We start from the raw sequence: 20,133 nt of genomic DNA, 5'->3' as shown, positions 1-20,133 counted from the left end.
GCTTGGAAAGTAACATGAAAACTGCCTTATGCATACTTTACATTGGATGATTCTGAGGATCGTGCTGGGTGAACAGGTGTGCGTTGACGAAGTAGGCACTAACATCTGCTGTGGAAGAAACGGGAAGACAGCGAAGTGAAAGAATGCCGCAACCCTATGCACGAAATTTTCTCTCGTTTGAGCTGGATTGATGTTGTGCTGTCAGCTAGTGCTAGGCCAATGTTCTGCACATTGTAGGAAGCCAACCCGTATCTTCTGTCATGGCCTTCTGGATCGCTGTGTCGCTGATGTACCTCAATCAAGAGAAAAAGAGAGAAAAGGGCCCCAAAGTTCCGTACCGAACCAGTACCTGACTAAGTCGATACGAGAAGGTTGTGTGAATCTTTTGTATGTACGGAGTAATAATGTCTCTGTCAGAGATTTTTATTACTCCGTGCACAATCATGATTTTCCCAGACCTTGGTCGCTTGCTACTGGGGGAGGAGATAATTATTGTTAACTTTCAGTATAGAACGCCATGTAAACAAAAAAACCCTAACTATGTGTCTCTCCTTACTACGGGGGGGGTCTGAAGTAATGGTAGTCTGGTGCTGGGAGCAGCGAGTTCTTAGAACGAGGTAGTACGTAGTACATATCCTCAACCAAATGCAATCCCAGCACAGTTAGAATCAGAGCAAGCGCTCGTTAACCGCTATGCTGCTCGGTTGGCATGGCTATCACAACGCCTTCTTCCTCACTAACAGGGGGAGAGGCTTCTCTCTCAAATCTGGCCCGCAGGCGCTAACTATAAGGCTAGTTAAGACCGAGTTGATTCAGAGAGCAAAGCATCAATGATTCCTATTGACTGCTACTACGGTAGGAGGCATGATTGACATCACTGGTACGCCAGTTCTAGTTTGTAACGCCAAGGCTGAACGCCACACAATCGCTTGACTACGACTACTACGTAGTCTGTTCTGCTCATCATTAAGTATGCATTTCAGTTAGCATCAATGACTGCCTGGCACCTTGCTGGCATTCACTCAAGTAGCTCTAGAACATAGGCTGTTGGCGTAGAATGCGATAGAATCAGTAGGACAACATGTAGATACAACAAAACCCCTATAATAGCGACAGCGAGGTCAGAGCGTTAGGGGGGCTGTAAAGGAGGCAATTTGGTCCCCTGTTACTAGCACGCGGGTGACATTAATTATTCCTGATACCGTAGTACTAACAGTGGGGAACAAGCTCCAGTCGTCGTACTATTTCTTAGCTTCGAGGCCCACGCCTGTTGGGGGCCACTGCAGGAGGCCTCGATTTGGGCGTCTTGATTGAGCACCCCAATTGATAAATAAGAGTCTGCTGCTCCCAGCTGCCTGCGATTCGTACTCTGTCGACTGGTGCCTGAATTGATTGCGGTACTCCTCCCAACCTTCAAACGACACCGTTTTTCCGCACACGATGGTGTCAATGAGATTCGCATCGATCGCCACATTGGCTGCTTCGCTCGTCGCAGTTTCTGCCCAAGATTTCTCTAGTATTCCTCAATGCGCTGTAAGTGCTGATCGGCAATCTGAAGATTCCATGTCACCGAGACTGACTCTATTTGTTCGCTAGCAATCTTGCGCAATAAATGCCATTCCCCAAGAATGCAATTTGAGACCGGACTGTATCTGCCGTGCCACCAGCTTCCTTGAAGGGATCGGTTGCTGTGTGATCCAGGCTTGCAGCCAGGAGGATGTTGACCGTACGTCCAGATCATCTCGCCGCGGCCCCTTTCAAGAATGGTTTTACTCATTATTATTTCTTTTAGGAACCGCTCAGTTTTCCGAACAGCTCTGCCGAACAGCCGGCGTTACGGATCTTCCCACTCCCTCGTGCCCTGAGTCCGGGTCAAGTAACGGCACAGGCGCTGGCTCATCCAACTCCAGCTCGACAGCTAATGCATCAGCTACTGCGTCAGGCGCTTCATCGTCCGCCAGCGGCGCAAGTACTGCTGCAGCCTCGGCCACCGGTTTGGCAAACAGTTTGATGGCCCAAGGCATGGGTGTCCTAGGAGCTGCTGTCTTCGGAGCAGTGGCGTTGATGTGAATGGACAAGGACATCATGCGAAGAGGCGGTAATAGCCGATGCCCAGAGTCAAATCTGAGGTCTGTGCTTTTCTCGTTTCAATGCGGCCATCATCAGCAAAGTCTGCCGTCGCCCGCGGTTGCCTGCCGAACTTTCTTGAGGCACATATTCTATCCTACTTAACTTCTGCTGGCTCATTGTGCTTCTCTCAACTGTGTACAAATTACTGTACAATACTGAGAGAATAACGGCTCACCGTCAATATTTAATCAAGCCTGTAACGTAATGGATTACAGTATATGACTGCTGAGCCATCCTTTTTCTACTAAAGGGATATTGAACAAGTGCCTCTTGGAAAATGTTCATAGTTCTAGCTTCTCTGCGTATTGTTTCTACATGACTTGTACTCCTTGCATTACTCCTTTGTATAGCTGGTGCAACTGGCACCCCTCTCATATTCTCGTTCGATATATCTAGGGATTTGGCTCCAGTCTAGAGATCCAGAATCTTGCCTCGACGACACTTCACTGAGCGCTGCAAGGCGGATTGAGCTCTCGATCATACGGCATCTGAAACACTTCCTTCTCACTGCGAGGACTCCTCCTCTCCTCCTTCCCGCCACGCCTTCCAGGTCTTGGTATTGGCGCAAGGGCCATGCTGGTTTCAAAAGCCGGCTGAAGAGTTTTTATCACCAGTATTAGCCCACAGGAATGCTTCACCTTCCAAGTCTCCAGCTCTTCCTCTAAGAAATGCTTCGCGATATAATGGGAGCCATCAGCACAGAAGATGGCACAATATGCCCAGCGAGAAACACTCCACTCATTAGAATGAGGATGTGCCCACAGAGTCACTTCAAGATCAACCGTAGAGAATCCACCAAACATGGAGATCGTGCTCTAGCTCTGATTGGGGATGAGCGAGTCACCCTTACAGAAGAGCACGTTCGTTGATATCTGTTTCTATCTCTTGTTCTTGAACTTGGGAAGGGTTGTTGCTGATCGTTCCAAAGAGCAGAACAGCACATTCGCAAGATTGACAAAGTCATCCTGGCGATTAATGTGTGGATTTTTTTGGGCGGGTAAGATCTTATCAAACACACTTCTCGACGTGAGCTATGTAGGAACTATACGCGCAGATCCTCGATAAAGCAGTCCGATACTTGGTCTGCAAAACCATACCGGACTAGCTAGAAACCAGTAAGTACTCGCTCATTAGCTCGATCACCACAAAGACACAGCTAGCCTAGCAGCTTTTTTCTTCTATCTTGATCAGCAAGCTCCCTCATAGCATACTTAAGCCTTCCCTATGCCTAGGCTGGGATATTGCCCAAACCGCAATGGCTTCATGTCACAGCTATGACGGCCTGCTGGCTATGAGGTTCTTGGTTGAACTATTCGAAGCGGGCTGTCTTCGCCTCTTGAGAGTCATCACTAGTCAATGGTATCGGCGAGCGGAACAACCCAGTCTTTGTGCCGCGCGGTACGGCACCAACGGTCCAGCTCCACTCACTACTTCAGCTCCCTCCTAGGGACTAGGCCATCTGAGATCAGACGTCCTGAAATCATGGCAAATGTAACCAATCACGAACCTGATCCTCCAGATACTGAACCTCTTGTTAGCGTCTTCCTCTTCGTTGGCCTCATAACCGTGGTCAGCGCCCCATTCGGCTACTGGAAACCCGACGACGACATTTACCCTCCGCCCGTATCCTAATACCTCACAAAGGTGCCAAAGTCATCGAGTGTCTCCGCACCAACCAAACCGGCACAGGATACCGCGAACTCAGATGCTCGCAGGTCCTCAAAACCGGCCTCGAACCAAAGACCTAGCTTTGGTTTTGCATGGTCTTACTCCTCAACGTCGGCGCTAGCATCCACAACACCTTCGGTGCCCTCATCCTCTCTGGAGTGGGACAGCATCGTCATCCTGCCCGTCGTTGTAGGATGGGCGGTTCTCTATGTCTTGCGACGCAACGATCCCATCAAGCCGCGTTGCCAGCAGCGTACTATCCTTGACTTTGCTCGCAACCCACTGATCGTGTCTTGGATTGCCGGCAATATTGGCGGCATGACAACTAAGTCCATGATCATGTGCCTCTAGGATGCTGGTTCCCCAGCGGTCAACTTTATCGGACCACTCCTCGTCAACAAAAAGACGCACCGCGATATCATCCTGACGTAGAAGCTGTGCTGGCTATCTTTGTAGCGTTAGCTGCGGTAGCGGGTGTCCAGCTGGGAATCTGATGTTGTTGACCATGGTGCAGCACCAGAAGAGGGTGTGGAGCGGGAAAATGAGGGCTATCTTTGATTCGTCGATGTTGGATCGGTATGTGGGTTTGGATGAGGCCGAAGGAGCAGGTCGTTAGGAGTGGTGCAGCTGGTGGGGTGGAGAAGAGAGAGTGAGGGTGGGAAGGAGGAGACAGGGGTTGGGTGATGACGCTGTTGGGGATCTGACGGGTCGGGAGAATGATTATTTTACTCACATTCATTGAGGCTGGTTATGGTATATAGATTGGTGGTGTAAAGCTAAGGGTGGACATGGCAAATGCGGAGGCCTTCGGTGCAGATCAAGAAGTATTATGAATATCCAGCATTTCAACCAGTTCCTCCTATACTCTCATGAATCGATGATTAGCCGAAATCAGCTCAAGCCTCACATTGAGTAAGTAGAGACGGCTTCAGACCTTCTCTCCTAATCTGACAATTTTACCCAAGACGGCACCTGCTCCATGGGATTCAGCTTGCCTAAATCGACTCTCTTTCCTATTCCAGCCACGTTGCCTCATCCGGACACCGTGCACTGAGGGCACAGATCCAACATGTCGATATAATTTCCTGGAACCGGCCTAGCATTCGACAGCTGTATTCGATGATCTTGTTGTGGCTGGTCAGCGTTTGGGTGTTATATCTAAACAGCTGGCTTGCCAACCCCAGCATCTCGATCCTGAGCCGCTATATTCCTTCCTTGAGCTAGTCGCTCGGATATTGACTTGTTTTGCGAATTTGTGAATTGAGCAGTGGGAACCATCATTTGATGTTGGCATCGATCTGCTGCTGCAGCTCGCACTTTTCTTCGCGTTAAAATCTTCTTGTTTCTGGGTTGACCGATAGCGAGAGGGGGGTGATGTCCCTAGATGGAGTCTCAAGAGCATCCTAACCAACGTGATTCGGAGAGATCAGCTGACTGCGTTCCATATCAGTCCGATAGATGGCCCGAAACACAAGAGGAGCAAAACAGCCTTGATACTTCCTTCCGCGTTGGTGCTCGTGTTCACAGACTGTACCCCTTCAATCCCAAGCCTCATCACCTTTCTCCTGGATCTCCTCCCTCTTGACCTTAATCCTACCGGCCAACTCCCTCCCCTCATCCTTCAACGCCGTCCAAAGATAGCCCCAGAACAGCATCTCCGCGAACGCACCCACAAAGGTGACTCGGTTATTCAGCATGCGCAACCCGAACCAGCCCAGCCCCCGATCGCCGGGAACCACATACCCGATCCCGGCCTCCCTCGCCGTACCCAAATACGAACCCATAACCAACACGCCAAAGACCAGCGTCTTGACCGTCGAAACCACCATCCACAGCCCCTGCGCATGGTGCAGTATCGCCGCCTTCTCCGCGAAAGCCTGTACGCTCTGCCCATCTGCCTTTTTGGTGGTACTGACCGAAAGACCGCCGGCGAATGTGCTCTCCACGACTGCGAGGACGGCGAGCATCAGGGCGAGCGCGGCGACGGGTTCCGAGGGCTGCGAGAAGCTGGGCGTTTCGCGGATGTGCATCGCTTCGCCGATGAGCCAGAGCGGAGGAGAGGAGGTGATGAGGATGGGGTTGGTGAGGAGGATGGAGGAGGTGGTTAGGCAGGCGAGGGAGTGCGTGAGGATTAGGGTGTGGGAGGCGAGGAGGGGCATGGTTGTTGAAATGTGCGGGACGAGTTCTAGATTTGGTGGTGGTGCTTGACAGATGGCGTGACGAAGGAAGCTTCGGTAGGTTGCCTCGACTGTATGCAGAGACGTCTTGTGATGAGGAAAACGCTTCTGTCATTTAATGCTTGGTGCAATTGAGTCCTATTGGGGAAGGTTATAATTGGCGATCAGGGGCACCTTGGCATTGTGGGTCTTGGAGCATATTCCTACTATTTGAATGTTGCTGATGCTGTTCAAAGGTAGAATTGATTGAATTAGCTCTAATACACATTCTATCATGGATTTCTGCAGCTTGCAGTCTCTCTGCCTTTGGAGCACCCTGCGATTAGCTGCCATATCGCCTGCTACCCTCCCCTTATCCCTTTGTGTGTCGGCCATTTCCTTCGTGAGGTCCCCTCTCTGTGACACTTAATCGAAGTTGCACTGACAAAAAAATGCCTAGTAATAGCCCGATCGCAAGAGGACGTAAGACTTGGTCGAGCTTGGTGTGCTAATGTCATTGGTGTGAGATGCTCAATATTCTACTTCTGGTTTCGAGCCATTGCCGTCTGGACACTCTTCTTCTCTCCGTGCAGCTGTTCAGGAGGACTTCAATTCTTTGAGCTGGCGAATTGGTATCGGTCTGCTGCGAGCTCTCCTTCGTTTCTTCTTTGGAGCAGAAGAGTAAGAACTTATGTTGCGCCCTTCGGAGCAAGTGATCTTCACGGAGATCGGTCTCTGATGGGCCTCCATGCATCACCATCATAGTAATCTGCCTTTGCCTTAGCACCGCTCGACTGATCTACTGTGTGCACTTCTTTCTGACTTGAGACGTGACAACCATAGCACGCCTTACAATGATCTGAATTGGAGGCTCGAAGAAGAATGAGCTGCATGCGTGGTAAATTCTGATGCTATTTGTTGGACCAGGATATGATGACGAGTGGCTCTGAAGCTTTCCAGTCCTCTAGCCTTTGCTTCTCTACCCCAAGCATTTGCAATCGTCCAGTCTGTTTAGACTCTGCGCATTCTATTCATGGCAGGGAGTGCTCATGCTCCAGTGACGTTTTCGATTTCACCACAAATCATCTCTGAAGTGAGCCTCTGTCGGAACCGGGAACCCCAAGGAAGTCGAGCTGTTTTTATGTTTGACCTTATGAGCCTTGCTGGGACAAACTTTGTTGAAATGATCTGGCGGCGGATGGCATATCTCGTGATATTTCAGATGTCGCACTCCCAGTTGAGGGAGTGACCAAATCAGCCTCAGAAGTTCCAATATTGAACTTGCGGCTCTGCGGCAATGGGATTGGCCGAGGTAGGCTGCGCTGATGCTGGCTTTGCTCGGGTGGACTATGCTGTGGCGTGTTCTGCTCGGGCGGCGGGTTCGCTGGGGTCGTGTTTGAACCTTGTCCAGGCAGCTCCGTCTGCGATGGACCCAGTTGGGATGGACTTCGCGGAGACTGTCTTAGTCCAGAATGCCATTGCGGTGATTGGCTCTGTAGCCGTGGTCTTCGCTGTGGTGGCGTTTGCTTGGACGGGCCACCGTAATCTAGTCTCATGCCCGAATGATTGCGGTATACGCCATCACATCGCTTGTAATAGCTACAGCACTAGTCAACACACCTAGTGGACAAAGCGCCTGGCAGCGAAACATGGGTCTTACCATCGGTCGGTGGGATTGCCTCCCATAGAAGGATTCCACCGCACTTTCGAAGGGTCAGGCACACACGTCCCGCCAGGCAGGACTTGGCTAACATGAACCTTTTCGACTTGCGGCCATTTGTCAGAGTCTGCATATTTATTACTCTGATTCCTGCTGTCATAGATGAGAAGAGGCAACTACTCACAAGATAGGTGATCCACAAGCCGTCTTTGGGCCATGAACTCTCCTGTCCGAGCCTCAGCTTCAAGCTTCTGATACTCTTTGCATCGGTCGGTTGACTCGGGAGGAAGTCTTCTCTTGGAGTCAAATCCTTCAACGCAGAATTTGTAACGGGTGATTTTGCACATGACTACAGGAAGAGTTCCAGGAGAGAAACGGCACTTGGAAGGTGAAGTGGAAAGCAATGCGCAAGGAATCAGCATTTGAGAAATTCAGATGAATGTAAGAATGGGAGTAACGCCCAGAGAGAGCACATGTTCTTTTCTGAAACATCGCTATAGCCCTGAAGCTTACTCTTCCACGCCCAAGTTGTATCATCAGAACAGTGCTTCTGGTAGGGAACAGGGTATACGTAGTGGACGAGGGGTAGGCTTCTTCTCTTGCTCTGCGACGGTTATACCCACTGTGGATAGCTTCCAATAGAGAGCGTCTGGATCTTGCAGCAAGTTTCTGCAAAGACACGTTGCGCGTTCCACAGGGGCATGTCAGTCTAACCGAGACGTTTCTGCGAGGTGAGAAACGAAGTACTGGTGTCGCTTCGCTGCAGGAGTACAGGAAAATAGTTCCATCGCGAACCAAAGGGCGGGCACGAGATGTTCACAAGGATACGAGAAGGGGTACCACTCCTCTGGTCATTGGCTGGGGTAAGAAGTCCGAGTCCAGGAAGTTCAAGTTTCAGGCGTGTTTAATACTGTGCATTGTGGAACTTCTGCACAAAATTTGACATTTGTGCGGGAGTTGCTGGTACCGCTCCGTCAAACAGAAACGATGCGTGAGAACTAGATAGATGAGCGAAATAAATATGTTCTACATCAAAGCGATAATAAGCTTCGTCTAACTCTATCAGTAGAAATTTCAGATATATAAGATTCTCTGTTAAGAAGTTAATATTCCATATACGAATAACGTAAGCTGAATCAAGAACTAGACAGTCATATCAACTTGAGAAATCAGCTTAAATCAAAACTCAATAATCTACAACTACGAGATGATACAGATCTAGGAACATTCTACTGCGTACTTGGGAATTTAGTTTAAATCGTCAGAGCAGCAGCGACGTCAGCAATTCTTGATGTAACGTCAAGGATTTGCAAGGGTTCCAAACCACCAGTCAAACGATATTGAGACATGAGAAAAGGACCAGCATCCGACAAGACTGAGATAAGAGAAACAACTGTACAGTGAGACCAAGGATGTCAGTAGGCAGACGCAACGAATAGCAACTGTCCTCCTCACAGCCCGCGAGCTTTGACAACCTCATTTCAGAGCAGAGAGTTCTAGACAAGAGAGGTAGGATGTCCTGCTCGGAAGAGCCTAAAAGATGCATCCATGACAACCTTCGCACTGGTTGCTCTGCTATTTTGGTCGTGTCGGACATTTCATTGAAACTCTGGAGACAACGAAGAACTCTGAAAGAAATGATATGAACAAGTCCTCGAGTTGCCCTAGTGCCAGACCGTCAAAAAGTGCGCTACTGGTACCAGCATTGGATTGCGGTAATGGCTTGACGTAGATGGTGAAAGACAGGACTTTGTTAGGCACGGGCTGGAGAGGGGGACCGTATCCCTAATTTCTCCACCAAGCTTCTGCTGTCGTCCGTTTGGCTTGACTGACCTGGCTTAGAACTATCACCTGGATCGAAATAACTGCCACCAGCGTGGTCGGTCTCTCGATACGACCCATTGATGGCGGAACCTGGTGAAAGAAAATTGGCAGTTGCACTCGATGTCAACCAGGAGAAGCAACCGTAGGTGTTGGAGACGCGTAAAAAGAAGCTGTACCTGTTGGAGGCGGAGATGGGAAGTGACCGCTCCAACCATCTGCGGCCTCTTGCTCTTTCTGTGGCTGTGCTAGTGTGCGGAAGCATTCGAAATGTTTCTTCTTCTGGTCTTCGGTCCATCCATCCGGGTAAGGGCTAGGGGAACGACTTTTTCTGTGATAGTCATACGAACGGGAAGCATCGTACGACCGGGGACGTCTTCGATCTTGTGTGCTAGCGTCGGTTGTGCCCCGAAGAGGATCGACTGTGCTCCTCGGTCTCGCCCTTGAATGATCATGTTGTAGAGCAGCATCATACGGAGATAACAAGCCGGGAGCCATCTCAGACTTCCTTCTCTGTCTCTCATCATTTCTCGATCTGCCACGTTCCTCTGACGTGACAGAACCCCTTCATCCACTATCTCTCTTCTTCTCCGCCACCTTTCGGGCTTCCTCCCTTGTAGCCTCCACCCGTATCTTCCAGTAATCCTCCATCTTGATCATCTCCGCGTCAACCAGAATCTTCCTACGATCCTTATGCCTTAAGCATAATGGGCTCGGATAGAACCATCTCTCTCCCTCTGTGAGAGCATGATTGTTCACCATCTGGAGCGGACTACACCACTTCTTTGCCGCTTCACACGCCATACAGACCTCTTTCTTTTTCAGAGTCTTCCAATACTTCCTCACCGATACTATCTCATTCTCACACACAATATCCTCCCTCTTGCGGTGCCTGGCACAAATTGGGATCGGTAAGAAGTATTTCTCCCCTTCCGTCCTTGCATTCTCATATGGCGAAGGAAGGGGCCTTGCTGCTTTTTTCGCTGCATCGCAAACGTCACAGGGTTCTCTGGCTTTCATTTCCTTCCACAGGTCTTCCGGTGAGATGAGCTCGTCGTCCTTAACGACATCCTTGCTGTGGAAATGTTTTAAGCAGATTGGGGGCTTCAGGAAGTATTTTTGCGACTCCAGCCGTGCAGCTGGATTGGGTACGTTCCAGATCCGACATTTGGCTAGCGCCAACTCACAAGCTCTGCAGTACCTTGCCTCCACGTCCTCGTCGTCACTGCTCTCACTCTCGCTATCAGAATCGCTCGAACTTTTCTTGCCGTTGCTCTTTTTCGTCCTCTTATCCCTGCGAGACTCCTTCCTCCTGCTTCTGCTCCGGTCGTCTCTGCTCCGGTCGTCTCTGCTCCGGTCGTCTCTGCTCCGGTCGTCTCTGCTTCTACTTCGATAGTCTTTACTCTTGCTCTGATAATCCTTGCTTCTACTCTGGTTATCCCAATCTCGTTGCAATTCCCTTTCGCCATGCCCATCCTCGTGTCGATAGCTACTCCTACTTCTCGGAGCTACTTCCTGCCACTTCCTCTTCCACAGCTCCTCAAGTCCCATGCTTTTCCCTTGATACATTACCACCATGTCATGAGAATGTTGAGAGCAGAAGGGCGACCTGGAAAACCATCTCTCAGCCTCGGTTTCGGCGCTTGCTTTGGCCCTGAACCGTGGGTGACACCGTGCTACTGCACTGGAGCAGGAGGAGCAGTAGAGGCGTACGAGGGCATCCTATTCTCGTTTGCTTGCCGTTGTATTCTAGAGGAAAAGGAGGCAGAGGTCTGTTCGTGAAGAGATATAAGTACCAGATGGGTCCGAAGGGTCCAAAATCGACAATGCAACACAATATAAATTGCTGGAAGCAAAGAATCAAAAGACCTGAGGTGGCTAATCGTGAGATTCGAAGTGATCCCTAATGCTGGTGCAGCTGCGCAGTGTAATCAATTGAAGGCTACTCAAATAGATGAGAGCCTTGCAGAAATGGCAGCAGATACAGTTCAGAGACGAGCAGAGAACGGAGACGTCGAACTGAACAAACGACAGAAACCGACTTCAGAACATCTTAGCTATCGTCTAAGCCCTGAGTACACTTAGGATCCCATCGACTTTCATGTCAGAAGCTGTGTGGGGCATATGATCCTTCAGGACATGCAGGAAGTCTCCATGACCAATGGTTAGGTAGCTGCTGGCCACAACCATCCAATGGATAGAAGGCAACACGACTTGCTCAACGCGCTTCTGCGGCACAGCACATTCATGCTGGGATCCCGCCAGCGCCAAGGGTGTGGGGGCGGAGGAATGCATTCAATTGCAAATGCACACTTGCAAAGAAGATCAAAGCATGCCAGTTGCATTGAGGTTGGGAGATGGTGGCTGAAAAGAGCTAAAAGTATAGGTCTTGATGCCCATGTTCATCGTGTCTCATTGTGGTGTTACATTTCTGTCTTTGCTTGCGAGACGCCTCAATCCAGTCCATGAACACCGTTCGCGCGAAACACTTGTTCCCCTTGACTAGGCAGTGTACATCGCCTAAGAATGCAGGGGTCCCTAATAAATGTGGAATCATAGGATCGTTGAGTAGCAAATGTTATGAATCGATCCGCGGAGGACTTCGCGATTTGTCTTTGGGATACGGACTGGCGCTTCTTCTTTTGAAATCACGCTGTTAGCAAATCTGCAGTCCTCATGACATTTTTGAAGATTGAATAAGGCACTTGAAGTAATGACTTACGAGCGTCGCCGCTCACCTTCACGTCGAAAGCTCTCGATGATCCGACTCATTTCTTTCCTCCCTTCTCTTGCATCCACTCTTCTTCCACCCATGCTCATAGAGACCTTTTCATCACTCCGTACCATGAGCAGTCTTTTGAGTAGAAGATGTCGCATATTCAAGCAGACAAAGACCCCGCAGTCTGACCCATTTTCTTGTAAGGGGCTGTCGTCTAATGGTATGAACTGAAGCTGTTTGCCAAGCAGAACGGACATCTTGCGCGCTGCAAATTGCGCATCCCTCTGGTTTCCTGGCGGCAACGAATCGTAGTGAAATGCGACACCATCCACGGCGGAGATGAGGAGGAGTGACCAATGACTTCCACCTTCCGCAATCTCTGGATTATTCGAGTCATTAATAGGAAGGAAGATGTGAGTGGTGTTTGTGAAATTCGGAAGAGCTTCCTGAGAGTGTATATGTGAGAATGAGAAATGATACAGGCTGGGCGAGCAAACCTTTATGGTCCTCGGGTCTGGGGTCTGCATCAGCATCATAGCCATAGATGGTCTGAGTAAGACGATGTTCGCATGTTTGTATGATGTCAAGAACGCATGCTCGAGATATCTGGTGACAGCGTCGCATCAGCCTCTCACCAGCTCAAACGGATTGGTGCTCGATCTCCACCATGACATACTCTTCCCAGAAGGCAATAATCTTGGACCGTCAGTCAGAAGGGTCCGCGGTGCCAGGCATCCCAACATACATTATCCGTAAGCCAATCATATTTCAAGGTATCAACATCCTCTTTGGTTACTGGCCGATACTCAGTCAAGTGTGGATGCGAGATGGATGTCGGATAGGTACGTACAGCAAACGTCATAGTCTGCTCGATAATGTTAGATTCGTGTTTAAAGCACTGAGAGCGCTTGGGGGAGACTCACAGCTCAGGTAATGGTCTTCAGGCGACAGCTGTTCAAAGACGCCGTCAGTGCATAGGCTTTCTTCGCGTTCTCTTATTCTCCCAAGACGTCTGCTTCGTCGACTAGAGAAAGACATTTCACAGCCTAGCATTGAAGCACTTCTGACCAAACAGGCTGCCATTGAAGTAGGAGACCAAATATAGCGAGCGAAGGGGTAGTTGCCATACCGAGCCAGTGAAGTGTTTGCTTAATCTTCCACCGAAAGGATGTAGGTCTGGCATTTTCTTTCGTCCGGGGGGAAAGCGCGAACGACAACGGCAGGGTATTCGCAAAGAAGGCGGGAATGGAGATACCAAGGAGCAGGCACACTTGGTCAAGTCATTGATGAGATAGCACCAAGATGGATTATCTGCCCCCAGAATAAGGAACTGGGTCCCCGGAATGTTTACCGCCACCATAAACCTGGTGTCCCCCTCGCCCATTCAAAGACTCATGTCATCATTGCCAAGGATGAACCGATGCCAAGCGTCAGAGTGAGACCAGGTTGGTGCCGGACACACTGCGCATCCGTAAGTTGTTTCTGAATGAATAGAAAAGCTGAAGACATGACGAGGTATACGTATAGCATAAGATATCTCGCTGGAGCATATGGCAGCATGATAAATGTGCTGCCTAGGAAGCTGCAGGGTTCTGAGCTGTTTCTACGTATCGCAATGCATTTTGAATGCAGGAATGTATGGCAAGGTGGAAGCTAGATTCGTCAGCTATCTTCCCAACTCTCTTCCAGCTATTCGAAGCGTAATTGCATAACCATTCTTTGGAGAAACGAGCGCCGATCAAAGGCTGTATCAGTCTGGGTTAGCCAATACTATGGGTATGCAGCTGCTAAGTCATCCATCTCTCTCGCTTTTCACTTTTCCACTGCGAGGACTATCGAATCATAACTTGAGCAGGCTGCATGGTGGCTTTCCGCTCCTTCGATATTTTCACCAAATTCGAAGACTAGAGGAAGAGAATGTCAGACTGAACGAAGAACTATATGAATGGAGAGATCGAGCAGCTACAGAATCGGAACTCTGACATCGCGCCGAAGAAGAAGTAAAACCACAGCAGGCGAGACCTGTTCCTGCTGTCTTCTTCGAGCGCCTGATGGCGCCGTGCTGTGACTCTGCTTTATTCCCCGGCACGTACTGCTTCTTCGTATCTTGCCGTAGATGCTCACTGACGCTTACCTTTACCGAGTGCAAACGGCGCCGTTGGGTCGATGAGGACGGATCACCTGATCCTAACAGACAATAAGCCAAGCTCTATTCATGGCACGCTCGCTCCAAGTAAAGTGCCGAATCCGAGAAACCCTCCAGCACTATATTCGAGGAGTTTCAAAGGCCTTCTTTCAACCTCGAACCGGTTCATTACTTCTTTAATACTACCTCGCTCTGGTGAAGTTGCTTCTCTGGTGTTTCTTTAGTCCTTTGTAGTCACTTCTGAGCTTGAAACAGTGAACGCATGGAAACTAAGTATCATCAGTGGTGTTTCAGGAGATACAAGCAGCTGGAGGGGATGCTCTATTATGCTTTGTAGAAGGTACGGGATTTAACACGCTGGCAAGTAACAGCTTGCAAGACCGGGAGGGTCCGACAAGGAGTTCCTGGTTTGTGCAGGCTTGGCGGTTTACGTCTGTGGAGAGGCCCCCAACGTGGGCAAAGTTGAGTACGATTTTATTGAAGGGGGATAGGGGACATAGGGACTTGTAGGTGGAAAGTTTGAGGGCGGAGATGGATGGGTGGAAGGATAGAGTGTTGGTGGTATACAGAACAGAGTTTAAGGGTCGATGGATAGGCTGCTTGTTGGGCGTGGTGGAGGTAGATGTTGGTTCTGGGTGGATATCGTCTGGGCTGGCGGTAGAGTAAGAGATATGGAAAAAAACCGTTCCATTCTGGAGAAGTGCTTCTTATTGACATTAAGGGAGATTGAGCGGGAGTAAAATCAGAGTTCTCCAACGAGTTGGGCCGTCCGTCTTTCGCGGATACTCGGCAGCCATTCTGGCCGAGGAATCTCTCCGGAATCCCGTGTATCTGCGAAAGAGAAGTCTCCTGTAGAGTTTAGTCAGGAAGAACAGGGTAAGGGGAACACCGGAAGAATGAGAGCACATAGACACACACAGAGAGAGAGAGAGAGGACATGGGAACTTCTACGGGCCATATTCCATAGAACTCAGAGGGACTGTGATATAGATATAAAAAGTTCCCCAATCAAACTCCCGTTCTTACAATGCCATCTTTCTGAACACAAAACCAGCACATAACAGAAAACACTGAGATTCAAGTCCTCATCAACAGAGTAGGAAAAAACAGTTAACTCAGCACTCACCTCACCCACAAGCAAGATTCGATCATCCTGTCTAAATGGCAGCACGACAGGTTTGGCCACCCGTCCATGTTCATTTAACCCTGGCCCGTCTTGTCCGTAAAATTCTCCCTTTTTGTATTCTGGTGGGCAGGGTCTCTCTCACCTGAGAAATTCTTCTTAATGATGCCAGCCGATTTGGCATGCTGACCGTTGGAGTGTTTCTTTGGTTCTTGTTGTTGTCGTCGTCGTGTCCTCGTATTCTTGTGCTGTTTGCCTATTGGAAATGAAGAGGAAAGAGGGCCGAGGTTTGAGGTGTGGGTGGAATAAGTACTGCCCGTTCCAAAAGTGTTGCAATTCCTTGGCGCGACCCAAAAATTGCTGTGCTGGCGGGGCAAAAAAGCGGTCAAAAGGCGGAATCGCCAACTGCGTGGTAAATAGACGTAGATTTTGCTTGTAAATGCTCATGAAGCTCGCTATTATCCCGATTTGGCCCTATATTGCTTTTTGAGCTTGGTGTTGCGTTTGGCGATGAGTAATCTACGTTTCTCGCGGGCTGCGGTCGAGAATATGGCCCTGTTGCTTGCTACTGATGTAGAACCTCGAGAAATAGCTCAAATCTATCGTTGCCACGCTTCAACGGTAGGCAGAATTAAGCGGAATATCGCTGTATTCAGAGATCCACGGCCTGCGCCTGTATCGGTTCAGGGTAGGCCTTGAAAAATCACGGTAGAAGCGTTAGAAGGCCTCCTTGACTGGGTACTTGATAACGAAGAGGAGCACAAGACCGCGTATCTTGATGAGATGTGTTATTTTCTTGATGAGGAGTATAATATCAACGTATCAAAGCAGACGGTTTCTTAAGCTCTTACTGCTAACGATATAACGAGAAAAGCAGTTAGTATGCGGGCATTTTAAGATGATTTAGAACTTACTTTGTAGGTCGAAAAACGCGCTACTAAACGAGATGAAGATTTATAAGCCTTCTATCGAGCTTAAATAGCTGAAATACATGCTAGACAGGCCATTTTCGTTGATAAAACAGCTGTAAATAAGCATACAAAAGACTATTAAAGAGGCTAGTTAAAACGCGGCGTACTATATAGAGTTACTATACTATATAGGCACTTAAAGAGATAGAGTATTTACCCTGCAATAAGTATTAATAGCTATCTTAATTATAAGATATATTATAGTAGCTTTAATACTAAGAGATTTAACAACTTTATTCAAAGATTACTACTAAAAATAAATCTGTATCCTAGGCTATATTTAGTACTAATTATAGATAACTATAACACCTATTACAGCTAGGTAGAGCTTAAAATAGCTCTATTTAGCGTTAATACTAATAATAGTGTTTAGGAACTTAGAGATATATGTGTAAAGAGAGGTGTTTTATTAATATTCCTTCTTCTATACTCTCCTAATTTCAATCCTATTAAATTATTATTCTCCTTACTAAAAGCATGAATAAAAGGGCATCAAGAGCTAGTAAATAGCTTTAATAAGTAGTTTAAGAGCTTTTTTTATCTTGCTATTTAATAGTATGGTATTAAGAAGTACGCAAAAGCATATTTTTAACATTACTTTTTTGAGGTTAATAAAACTACTATTAATATGCCTTATAATACTATTAAGAAGGTATCAGACTAGCTCAGAGGGAGTACTTTAAACGCGCTTTTAAATAATACTATTATTATTACTGTACAATTTATTATTATATAGTAATTATTAAAAAGTAAAACTAGGTCATCTCTTGAATTCTAATATAGAATCGTATTATATAGCCGAAAAGAGGGTCTTAGCAAGTCTTAGCGTAAATTTCTAAATTAAGTAATATTTTAAAATTAATTTTTGTAATCTATTTATATACTAGTAACTAATTTTGTCTACAAGCCTACTAAAATAAATAATAATATATGAAATCTTAATATATATCTTAATATTTATTTATATTTTGAGTATTAAACAAGGGCTATCTAGGAGAATTTAGTTACTATTATTAATCTTAAACAACTACAAATGCTTAAATCCATTATAAAGAGTGCTATTAGCCTCCTTAATGCTCTCTGGATAACGTTGATGCTATATCTTATCATGCCGTAGCAAATCCACACAAATGCTGTAGCTAATACTTATTTCCTTCTAGTCTTCTCTTGCTAAAGAGGCTATATCTGAGAGCCCTACGCCATGCTCGGCCAACTTCTTGAATGCTCATTTAAATTCAGCTCGTTGAGCCGGTCTATCCTTGATTCGCGAGCAAATGAACGCGGTGAGGCGAGCATCTTCATCTCTAGCCTGTGGAATCGGGCTGCTCGGCGTCACAAGAGGCTGTAGAGGCGTTATAGCCCTTGACAGCGTCGCTAAACCTCTATATTGATCCTTACCATCAGCAGACTTGCGGAGCATAGTATCCTGCTGTTAAGCGCTGCTAGAAAGATTGAGGTTAAGCGTCAACCCCTTAGCTAACGCTAAACTTGCTGTTGACGCTGCCTGTAAAGTTGACAAAGGCTGTAGCTTTTTAGCGAGCTTTTTCTCCTTCTCTTTAGTCATTCGTTGAGCTAGAGATATAAGAGGATGTGTTATACTAATACTAGGGTCATCTTTAATAGCTTGATTCCACGCTTAAAGATGCTCTCTATTGAGTCAAATATAACTGTATAACAGTAGATTATAGTAAGAATTGCCAAAATTAGGACAGCTCTGTCACTTATATATATGACGCTTAGTAAGAGTTGCTATATAATTAATTGTAATATTCCATGCAACCCCTTCAACTGCTGGCTAGCGTGTACTAGCAATTGCGTGTAGCTTTTTCGCATTTAAGGCTATTTTGGCCTCGCTGTAAGCTCTTTTATAAGCTGTTGGCGTTGGCAGGCCCTCTTCGCTATATACGCTTTCAATATTCTCATTGATAGCTTCAAAATTAGCTACTAAAGCAACACGTAAATAGGGCAGAGATAAGCTCTTTAAGGCAGCTAGCAGCTCCTGTATCTTGCTCTTAACAGTGAACATATCTCCTTCGTCGTCAAGGATATATAGAAAAGGCTTTTAAGCGCCTTTTTTGACGCTTGCCTTAAATCCACGAAATTCAGCGCTTTTGTTGGCTTTACACGCAGTGTTAGAGGCACATTAATAAGCATCTTGCTCAAAATGCTCAAAATCGAGCTTTGTCGACTTAATAGAGCTATTATAGATAGCCTTTTTACTTAAAACAACGCTCAACTCAATGGTATAGGGCTGAAAACCGATCTCCTCCTTCCATAGAAATAGGCTTGGATTTTGATTCTGTGTAGAAAGCGCGAGCCAGTAGAGTCTCCTGCTTATATAAGCAGTGCCCTGCGGCGTTTGTGTAAGAGATATCATAATCCCTTAGGAGTCTGTTGGTGGACAGAATGTTGACCTTGATAGAGGGTACGCAGATAACATCCTTAAGCGCAAAATTCATACCATTGAGAGATAGGTCGAATTCACCACTGCCTGTGGAGTCGCTGGATGAGTTTGCTGAGGATACCGTCATAGAAGCATGCGAGTAGCATGCTAGGAGCTCCCTATAGGGCGTAAAATGATACGTTGCTCCACTGGCAAGTATCCATTGATTCTCAGCTAGAGAGAGCCCAGAGCTGTTGACTGTATAGCTCATATGGTCAACTCTCTCTGATTCGTTAGCTCCCTCTGCTTGAGGGTCCTCCATTGGCTTCTCCATTCTGTCCGTGGATTGTCATTTGTTAAGGAGGTGAGGGTGCTTCTTCTGCCATCCCTCTGGCGCCTTCTCTGGGTGCTTGTACTAACAGACTTGGCCCTTCTTCAGAGCATGCGTTTTGCTACATTTAGAGTAATTTGACATCGTTCTCTGTTGCTTAGAGCGTCCACCTTAAGGGGCGTCATTTCGCTTCCTTTTGCCTGTTATAACGTTCGCTGTTAGTGTAGGCTTCTTAGTATCCTTCTTAGGATCTTCTCCAAGCCCGTGGAGGGTGGTATAGAGTTCCTCAGGGTCAGCAAGTTGCGTTCCATTCTTGTATTTCTCGAGGAACTTCGACCAATTAGAGGAGGAGTTAGAGTCGTTATTTTCGCTCCAGAGGAGAAGGTTGGAGGAGGAGTTGGAGTCGTTATTTTCGCTCCAGAGAAGAAGAAGAGTTGGGAGAGTTGTTGGATCCCAGGAGAAGCGTAGATTGTACGTCAAATGGTCGTACGCAGTTTTGTGAGCTGTAGTAAATTGACGAATATCAGGATACTGCGAGCGTCGGAGGCTTAGGAGGTTCTGGAACGCTCGGAGTTGCTCTGTGATGAGAGGAGCTGCATACGCCTGCTCCAGGGCTTCCCATAGGGCCTTTGGAGTGGAATATCTATTCATTCGAGTCAGAATAATGGGAGTTAGCCGTTCTATGATCTCAGAAAGGGCCATTTTCTCCTTATCTTGCCACTCGTTAAACTCCCTAATTTCTTCCTTATAGTCCTCATAAGCGGCATCCCATTGGCGCTGATTCCATCCAGTGGAATCCAAGTCAAGATTCAACTGATCAAACTGCTCTCGGAAGCGAGCAAGCGTTATAGGAGCCTTTGTGCGGCCACGGTTGACAGGAGGATGTGATACAATAGGGCTCCACGCTTTTAGCCTATCCAGGCGTGCTTTCATGACTCTTGACCATGAGAAATAGTCTTCTGTGCCCTTAAGAAGAGGGACACGGGCCTTCTCATAGGAGGAGGAGTCGTAGGAGGAGTCCATAG

The 20,133-nt window shown here is 47.6% G+C and overlaps 7 protein-coding genes across 7 annotated transcripts; 2 read left to right on the top strand and 5 right to left on the bottom strand.

The window, feature by feature from the left end:
* Positions 1-1,440: 1,440 nt before the first annotated feature.
* On the top strand, positions 1,441-2,070 carry EPUS_09060 (uncharacterized protein; the record flags this gene model as incomplete). The annotated part of the gene is made up of 3 exons (XM_007806318.1): positions 1,441-1,533; positions 1,597-1,726; positions 1,793-2,070. The coding sequence occupies 3 exons, from the start codon at positions 1,441-1,443 to the stop codon at positions 2,068-2,070; spliced, it is 501 nt and encodes a 166-aa protein (XP_007804509.1).
* A 1,542-nt stretch (positions 2,071-3,612) lies between these two features.
* On the top strand, positions 3,613-4,149 carry EPUS_09059 (uncharacterized protein; the record flags this gene model as incomplete). Its single annotated transcript, XM_007806317.1, has 2 exons — positions 3,613-3,699; positions 3,775-4,149. The coding sequence occupies 2 exons, from the start codon at positions 3,613-3,615 to the stop codon at positions 4,147-4,149; spliced, it is 462 nt and encodes a 153-aa protein (XP_007804508.1).
* A 1,187-nt stretch (positions 4,150-5,336) lies between these two features.
* Positions 5,337-5,957, bottom strand: EPUS_09058 (uncharacterized protein; the record flags this gene model as incomplete). The annotated part of the gene is made up of 1 exon (XM_007806316.1): positions 5,337-5,957. The coding sequence occupies one exon, from the start codon at positions 5,955-5,957 to the stop codon at positions 5,337-5,339; it is 621 nt and encodes a 206-aa protein (XP_007804507.1).
* Positions 5,958-7,105: 1,148 nt separating this feature from the next.
* EPUS_09057 (uncharacterized protein) lies at positions 7,106-7,961 on the bottom strand (the record flags this gene model as incomplete). Its single annotated transcript, XM_007806315.1, has 3 exons — positions 7,106-7,553; positions 7,615-7,741; positions 7,799-7,961. The coding sequence occupies 3 exons, from the start codon at positions 7,959-7,961 to the stop codon at positions 7,106-7,108; spliced, it is 738 nt and encodes a 245-aa protein (XP_007804506.1).
* A 2,041-nt stretch (positions 7,962-10,002) lies between these two features.
* EPUS_09056 (uncharacterized protein) lies at positions 10,003-10,986 on the bottom strand (the record flags this gene model as incomplete). The annotated part of the gene is made up of 1 exon (XM_007806314.1): positions 10,003-10,986. One exon carries the CDS (start codon positions 10,984-10,986, stop codon positions 10,003-10,005), a length of 984 nt encoding a protein of 327 aa, XP_007804505.1.
* Positions 10,987-12,153: 1,167 nt separating this feature from the next.
* Positions 12,154-13,016, bottom strand: EPUS_09055 (uncharacterized protein; the record flags this gene model as incomplete). The annotated part of the gene is made up of 4 exons (XM_007806313.1): positions 12,154-12,600; positions 12,652-12,760; positions 12,831-12,850; positions 12,900-13,016. 4 exons carry the CDS (start codon positions 13,014-13,016, stop codon positions 12,154-12,156), a joined length of 693 nt encoding a protein of 230 aa, XP_007804504.1.
* A 6,263-nt stretch (positions 13,017-19,279) lies between these two features.
* On the bottom strand, positions 19,280-20,131 carry EPUS_09054 (uncharacterized protein; the record flags this gene model as incomplete). Its single annotated transcript, XM_007806312.1, has 1 exon — positions 19,280-20,131. One exon carries the CDS (start codon positions 20,129-20,131, stop codon positions 19,280-19,282), a length of 852 nt encoding a protein of 283 aa, XP_007804503.1.
* Between the last annotated feature and the right edge of the window lie 2 nt (positions 20,132-20,133).

This window comes from Endocarpon pusillum (assembly GCF_000464535.1).
Source record: "Endocarpon pusillum Z07020 unplaced genomic scaffold scaffold5282, whole genome shotgun sequence".
Taxonomy (NCBI): Eukaryota; Fungi; Ascomycota; class Eurotiomycetes; order Verrucariales; family Verrucariaceae; genus Endocarpon; species Endocarpon pusillum.
This window is presented reverse-complemented; position numbering and strand designations above follow the sequence as displayed.